This window comes from Camelus ferus, chromosome 2 (genome assembly GCF_009834535.1).
Source record: "Camelus ferus isolate YT-003-E chromosome 2, BCGSAC_Cfer_1.0, whole genome shotgun sequence".
NCBI classification, from domain to species: Eukaryota; Metazoa; Chordata; class Mammalia; order Artiodactyla; family Camelidae; genus Camelus; species Camelus ferus.
Genome location: NC_045697.1, coordinates 51027533 through 51035594, shown reverse-complemented (window position 1 = coordinate 51035594; position 8062 = coordinate 51027533). Strand labels below are relative to the sequence as shown.

The 8062-nt window shown below is 37.0% G+C and overlaps 1 protein-coding gene across 3 annotated transcripts in view; it reads left to right on the top strand.

The window, feature by feature from the left end:
- Positions 1–2330: 2330 nt before the first annotated feature.
- The window catches only part of LOC102510708 (alpha-fetoprotein-like), a 37779-nt gene continuing 32047 nt past the window's right edge, over positions 2331–8062 (top strand). The window contains exons 1-5 of one of the 3 annotated variants that reach the window (XM_032458131.1): positions 2348–2451; positions 3017–3179; positions 3566–3617; positions 3766–3908; positions 5237–5448. In XM_032458131.1, coding sequence (XP_032314022.1) covers positions 3614–3617; positions 3766–3908; positions 5237–5448 — 359 coding nt within the window. In that variant the 5' untranslated portion in view covers positions 2348–2451; positions 3017–3179; positions 3566–3613. Of the gene's footprint in view, positions 2452–3016; positions 3180–3565; positions 3618–3752; positions 3909–5236; positions 5449–8062 lie in introns of all 3 variants that reach the window. The other 2 variants (XM_006188713.3, XM_032458134.1) reach the window with 2 other exon arrangements.

Sequence of the window (8062 nt, the reverse complement as noted above, 5' to 3'; positions counted from 1 at the left end):
ACAAAGGTCAGCAGGTAATAGGAGTTTAATTCATGAAGCTATTTTACCCTTTTACCATTTTCCTAAACACTCCCTTTTATTAATGAGGGTAACAGGGAAGAAACTTATACTTAAGTAAAGGATAATAAGTTGAGTAAAGAGAAAGAAAACAGAGCACTGTTAGCTAATTGAGTTTGGTACCTGCAAGTGGATTGTTCTGTGTCCAATGCTGTGCTCAGAGCAGTGGACATGAAACCAGAGACCCGGGAACCTGTGGCCACCATGATCTCTGTTATCACAGAGGAAACGGCCATATGGCTCTTTCTGCTGACGAGCCAGAGAACACACTGAGAAAAAGCAGGTAACCAGTGTGAAGTGAGGAAAGGAGGAAGAGGGATGGTTTATTCAAAAGTCAGATTTTGCCTGGTATTCCATTGCACTGAGAGGATTGTGAACAGGGGCAAGTCCCACTTACTCTGTGTCACTCAGAACTCATACCAACAAATAGGACATATCTGACTCACTTGATGCAGGAAGAATTTTCTAGTAGCAGGGATATTTGTAAATGGTCTATAATGAGTGCCAAGACCGTACATGCGTGAGCAGTCGCCACAGGTTTTTGATGGGATCCAGGCAATCAGTCTTGGTCTTTCTAAGGGTCCTTCAAACTCCGTTTCTATGACTTGGACAATAATTAGGTTTGCTGTGATAACAGTATTTTTAAAAAGTCATCATTGTTTCTCGGACTTGTATGCCATACGTTTTTGATCTTAAAGGTCAGCATACTCTCGTAGAGAACAAATTCTGTGCTGTCTTTTGAATTCTATCACAAAAACCATTCCCTTGCCTTTGCTTAAAAAAATCCTATGACTTGTCTTTCCTCTGGTCTGAAATTCCACCCTTAATCATTAATAGAGGACTTAACATCTTCTTATGTTTTTGAGAATCTCTTACTCTGAGAGAAGAGTTTCCATGAGAAGTTAATTTTGTCTGACTTTTTAAAAAGAGGAATTAGTTTAGCACACATATAACAGGTTTTTTTTTTTTCTCCTTAAGTGCAAGCTCCAATCAGTTAATAGTGGCTGTCCTGTGGCATTGTGCTGTGAATGATTCTAAGGCTGAGTCTAGGTTCAGAGAGAAAGAGTGCAGTGATCAATTAGTAATGTCTGCAGTGGGTGACAGTCTGACAGCATTCACCCCAAGGATTTGCCATCCCTAGAGAAATAGGTCCATTTCTGATAGTTCCAGGAGGCTTAGAGTAAAATCTCAAGGGGACGGCTCTAAGGATGCAGGATAGGAAGATATGCTGAGAATTAGGACCATTTAGAGGACCCTGAAAATCATGATGAAAACCTGCCAAAGATGGCCTTCCCTTTACTGAGCCTGCCTTTCTATCACACAGGGCCATCTATATTCTTTACCATAAGCCAACGTGTCCCAAATCTAAATAATAACAGATTTGTTGTTGTTGTCTTTAGGCAAATATATCTTTGCCCAGGAAACCAGAAATGAGAATTTGTGGGGAGCAGAATCAAGCAATAGACTATCAGCCTTAAAGATGATCTGGTCCAAACCCTCCCTCTGTAAATGAGAAAGCTGAGGACAGGGACAATTAAAGTAGTAACCAGTGGTCTCCTGTTTCCAAAACTTTTGGACTTTATGTTTATCTTAAGCTTTTTGTTCAATTAGTAATCACCTGTTTCCTGCCCTAGACCCAAGAAGTGGATGACAGGTGAAGTGGAAAATAGCTGAGGAATGTTGGGACCTTAGCTTTCAATACTAGCTCTTGGGTGGTGTAGGTTTTGACATCAGACAGAGTTGAATTTTTACCTGTGAGTCTGTGAGCAAATCATATGACCCTGAGTCTTCATTTCTTATTCAACAAATAAGAATATTTCTATCTAACTATAGTCATATAAATTAGGTCATGTTCCATTGAGTTTGTTCCCCACTCTCTCCAGGGACTTGAAAATGTGCCCAGCACTGGAATGGGGCCCTTAACCATTGATTTGAATCTCGGATAGTCATGTTTACATGATCTTCTGCAATTTTAGAACTTTGTACATGTCAACAGGCATTTCTAGGAAGTGAGACGTTTACCAAAAAGTGTTTATCGATTACTGTATTACAAGACCAACATGATGCAATCTTGAAAAGACAAGTAGATTGACATGACTCAATCCAGTATTCGTTAATGAATGCCATCTATCAAAAATATTTCTTCATTTTCATGAATTTCTTTAATTTTTGGAGGGTCATAGTGGCCTGGAAAAAGTATTCACCAATAAAAGGTTAATTATTAATAGTAATTCATTGGAAAGAATATAAAAAGATTCTTTAATTCTCTCAAATGATAGAACACTTTCTATAAATGTTCATCTGAAATGATGAAGACTGTTAGATCCATCTCTCTTCTTGTTTTCTTCAGCTACATTAACTGTCAGACTCTTCAGAGAAGTTTGCTAGATGCAGGTAGGGAACCCTATTTATAACCTATACCTTCCATGTGCTAATAAATGAGGCATGTTGACTACTAACATGTATATGGAAAGGCATATGTTTCTCAGTGCTCATCACTGTCCAATAGTCATTGAAAATCGCTAGAAATTAACTTAGTGGATACAGAAAGAAAACTAATATACTGAGGCAACACACACACAAGAAGGTCTCATTTTTGCCTTACTTCCACTCTAGGTGAGAGAATGATACATTTCAACTTGTCTTTAAAATTGGACAAATGATTTTACAATGTGCTTATAGTAGCAAGAATAATACATTCAGTACCTATTATGTGCCAGGCACTGCACTCAATGCTTCACACATAATTTAAATTAAATTTTCATTTAATCCTAACAACCACCCAAAGTAGTAGAACTTATTTACATTTCATAGCCAGAGAGACAGAGACTCTCGAGTGCTTAAGTTAATTTTCCAAGACCATATTAAGTATCACAGCTAGCTATTGAACTCAGAAGAGCTGTCTCCAAAGCCTTTTCCTGTTAACATAGCAAATAATAATGGTTTCTTTATTCAATAGATAGCTCTAAGTTCTCTAGAAGCGATTGGTATAAGAGAGAAGCCACTTCTTTCAATAGAGAACATGCGTATGTGTATGTGATGAGTTGAGGTGACGAAGATGAAGATGATGAGTGAATCCAAGATGTATGAGATGCTGTCTTTCCCAAATTAAGCCTGACAAGGTGTTAATGCTTATACTTCTGTTCTTAATACTATACTTTAATTTTCTTAGTATTCTTCGGGTGTGCTAGTAACTCCTAATAACCAAAAAGCCAAGTTTAATTAATTCAGAAGTGTCAGTACAGGTATGTGCAACTTATTTGTAGGCCAATGATAGATTTCAACTATATCATGTATTTGAATAGAAATAAATTATTCACAGAACACAGTTTAAATACAAGGAAAGAAAATTCTTGTAATTTGTTCTGACTTACGATGTAAACAAAAACAGATCTGGAAATTTATGAGTGAATAAATATAGATTTGAATTATAAGAGGATTTCGGTTTGGAAAATTTCATCTTTTGCCAAAAAAAAAAAAAAAAAAACCAACTCTTTTTTTTTTCCAGCCATGCAGCACACTAATAACCAGGATTATCTAGAGAAGAACTTAAGAGATGTGTGAGTTTTATTATCAATATTCTTTGGTATGAAATTTAAAATCATGTTAATTTTGGGGGGCAGGGAGTAGGGCAATGATATAACAGGATTGGTGGAGGAAACGAGTTTGATTCTATCTTCAAGCATTCACACCAGTGTTCTGTTACAGCACCTAGTATTATGGTCACACAGTTTCTCCAGAAATTGACTTATGAAGAAGTACAAACGAGTGTTAAAGAGCTGCTAGACCTTGCAGAGAAGTGCAAGAGCCTCCAGCCACATGAATCACCTTCAGAATGTTGTCACCAACTGGTAGGTGAATTATGGTCTGCCCTTTTCTCTCTATTTTTTTAAAAACTAAATTGCAAATAAAAGATGTTGTTAGGAGGGGGCATGATAGGATAATTAAGCAAGGGATTTTAAGGCAACAATATGTACTTGAGACACCCTCAAGATATAATCTTTGTTGGTTTATAAACCTACAGTTTTTCAGTTCATACCTGGGAGATAAGACTGAGAACCAAACACTCAAAAGAATGAATTATACCCTGGAATGCTCATTTGTTAATTTAGGGTGGTTACTCTGCTGCTGTCACTAGAATATGCTTGTCTGAGAGCTTCAAATCATGATTCCTGGGAAACTGAAGTACTCATTTTGAAAAGTTTCTAAGAGAATAAGAAAAAGAAGAAAAAAGTGAATATTATTATAGACTCTTTTCCACTTAGTAGAAAATCTTGAAAATTACTATTATCTCTTAGAAAGTATGTCTCTCTTGTGATTAAAGAATTCTTGATAAACACTAACATATTCTTACAACCTGTACATTTTTGATCAATCATTCTCCTGTGAACAGTTTAAAATAGAAATGAATAGTTTTCTTCCTTATTTACATATTTTTTTCACTCCATCTTCTTGTACTAACACCTACTTTTTTTAATCTAGACTCTAAGTAGTCATAGAAAAATCATTGGTTTTATTAGAGATACACTTTAAATGAAGCACTTCTGTCAGTGGCCAGCCCCACTTATTTTATAGTGGTTTCTCCTTATTTTCACTTCAAAAGATGACCTTTTCCTGCCCTTATCCCCCAAATCTGGAAACATATGTCATTTGAAGTCTACAGCATCCTACACATTTACTGCCTTCCAAAGGTATTTGAAAACTAACTGAATCATTACATTTCCATTTGAATATTTGACACTGAATACACATGCCTCAGAGTTCAATTCTGAAAATAAGTTTCTATGGAAACCAAACTAAAAACAATGAAGAAGCAAGGAAAGCAAGCTATCATCTATTTCTTGGTAAATGATTCTTATTAAAAATACTTTGATTTCTTTGGGACCTGGATATTTTGGCTTATGTTTATTTTGATAGCTCTCAGCCATATGAAAATGAAGCACTTATATAGGTAGAGAGAGAAGGATAAATCCTATTTGGCCAATGTCCAGCATGTTGGAATTTAGACTTAACAACCTAAAAGGCTTTTGTTCAAAAGAGCTATGTCCAGGGCCTGTTGGATACAGAGTGTAAGATTATGCACTCAATTGCCTTTTCTTTGTAGTAATTCCTTAACTTTCCTGTGGTTAGGAATGTAGACCACACATGCTTCCCTTTAAGTTAGTATTTTCTCCTACAGATGACCACCTTCCTAGAGCATATTTGCAATAACCAAGGAATAGCTGACAAACATGTATTTTCTGACTGTTGCAATACAAATAACACGGCAAGACACAAGTGCTTCCTATTACACAAAAGGGATGATGCCGGTTACAGTGATATATTCCAAATTCCAAATTCTGAGCAGATCTGTGAGATGGACAAAGAGAATCAAGTGTCAGTGAAAGAGAGGTAAGCCACTTTTCCTTGCCTGGTCTTTGAAAAAGAGTATTTTTTAATTTTGAAGACAGATCTCTCTCTCTTTTTTTTTTTAATGTAAATGTCTCTGAGCACACAATGCTTTATTACAAAGATTTAAAGTAAAAATTTGAGCTATAATATATTTTTTCTCTGACAATAGAATGACAATATGGTCTCGGTGAACCCTAGAGGATGTGAAACTGTCCGTGCCATGAAACATTAAAAATGCCTAGGATCTGTAAAGAACCCATCTCTCTAAGGGTTAAATTGGTCAGACCAGTAGCAAATGATGTTGAAAAACACAGTCAAGTAGGCAAAGCACAGTAAATAGAGTATTGGGAACACAGAGCAGGTAGTAGCTCAAGCAAGAGGCTGGTATTTGGGGGGTTCACCAAGGGATAGCAGGAGAAATACCTGATAGCCATGGAGATAGAGCCCATCATTGGGAACCTGGAAATAAGTAATAATTGTAGACTGGACAGAGATGAGTTTTTTGCTCAAGAACTCTGATTGTATAATTCCCACCTGGAGTGGAGAGCATTATAGCCAATGGGAAGACGAGCTCATATTTTGGTTTGCTAGTTAGCATAGAGGTCTGTTTTTTGAGAGTGGAGTGTGAACAAGTGACTGGGGCTTAGAGGCAGGAAACCAATACCAAGAGAGGTAGAAATGCCAAGAGAAGTGTAGGCTTCAGCTCTCAAGGAAGGCAGCTCTGGCTGTCTTACAAGACAGGCTCGGACACGGGGAATATGGGAAAGATCTGATTGCCGAATCTAGTGCAAGAGGCATGGTGGTGATTTGATTTCAGATTTTAGACATGAAACTCTTGACCAGAAATTAATGAGCAGACAGGATGACTTGATGCTGAATAACATAAGCACCTTTAATTTGCCCACACTGGGCCAGAATTGCCCCAGAGATTCCTGAGCCTTCCAAAAGGAATTAAACGGCCTCAGTCACTCAGGGAGAAAGGACTAAGGGACAGGGGATTGGGCAAGTTCCAACTTGTCTGACGTTAGGAGCAACCAAATGAGAAACTGAAATATGAGCTTGGCTACCTCTGTACTGTAGTGCTATTCACTCTAGGTGAGAATTATAAAATCAGATTTGGGTAGAACATTCAGAGATTAAAAATCTAACCAATACTCAGGCAATGAATCTAATCTCTTCTTGAATACTTACTATTTAGTCAGTAATAAAGAGTTGTTTTGTATGCTACTTTAACTTATGTGCATACAGCTATAAATATTCAGGAGAAAAGTAATTTTCTATCTACTTGCCGTATAATTATATGCCAACAATTTTATTTAATTCTCAACCAAGGAAACAATAACATATCAAAGCTGGAGGAAAAGTCAGATATTTGGGACCTATCAAAAGACAGCATAGCACACAGATACACAAAACCTTAATTACTGTACCTTTGAATTATCTAAGGAATTTTTAATAACAGTTTTGATTATTGTAAGATTTTATTATTTATATAACTGTAGTATCAAACTTCCAACCTTAGTGAGATGCTGTGTTACCTTACAACTGGGACATTCTATTTTTTAAGTGACTTTAATTATTAGAAAGCTTTTCCATATACTAAGTTAAACTTTGCCTTTGGAAATTAGTTTGGTTCAATACCAAATATCCTCTAAGGGAACTAAGTTACTGTAGCACAAAAATGAGCCCTTAGTTTAACAGCATACTCAACAGAGAGCAGAGGTATTGAATGGCTCCAGTAAAATTTCATATTGACCAAGAATTTTGCCCTATCTTGGGTGGCAGGTGTATCTTGATAATCAATTCTGCTTTTCTTTTTCTGCAAGTTGGGCTTTAGAAACTGCTGAAACAAATCTATTGGCTGAACTTTCAAGAGTAAGGTTTGAGACACCTTGATGAGAGTGGAGAAGGTTTTTTGGTTTGTTTCTGCAGAGCTTAGACCTACTTTTCTAAGTCTTGTCCAATCACTAATGAATAAGTTCAGTTCCAGAATTTGATCTAGTTTTCCCTGTCCTTGGATTGTGGATGATTTTCCCTTCATAGGTTTTTTAAAAAGCAAAAGTAATAATCCCAGGATAAGCTAAATTACACTATGTTGGCAAATTACCTCTAATTTTCAGCAACTTAATGTAACAAAAGTTTTATTTTTCACACATGCTCTCTGGCCAGTGTTGATTGGTAGGAAGTCCGCTTATCATAGTCACTGAGGGACTTGCTGACAGAGGCCCCATCTCAACACCTGCCTTCCTGATTACCGTGGCAAGGGGAGGGGATGGTAGTAAACCATGCATTGCCTCTGAAGTCTTTATTTGGAGTAATACTCATTGTTTCTACTCACATATTATTAACCACGGCAAGTCACATTATCATGCCTCACTTCAGAGGGGGTGGGAATGTGCAATCCTATCCTTTGCCTGGAAGGAGGGGAGGTGGAACTGTTTGATAAATTACTCTAATGGCCACCATTTTGATCACTCACCAACAAGAAAAGATTTCTTGCTCTTAACCTATGGGAAATGCTAGCACAGGATTGCTATACATATCAGCTGTTAGATAAAGTCTCTGCTGAGGCTTGGTTAGTGTTTCAGGCCTCCTGCAAAATCTCCCATCTTCG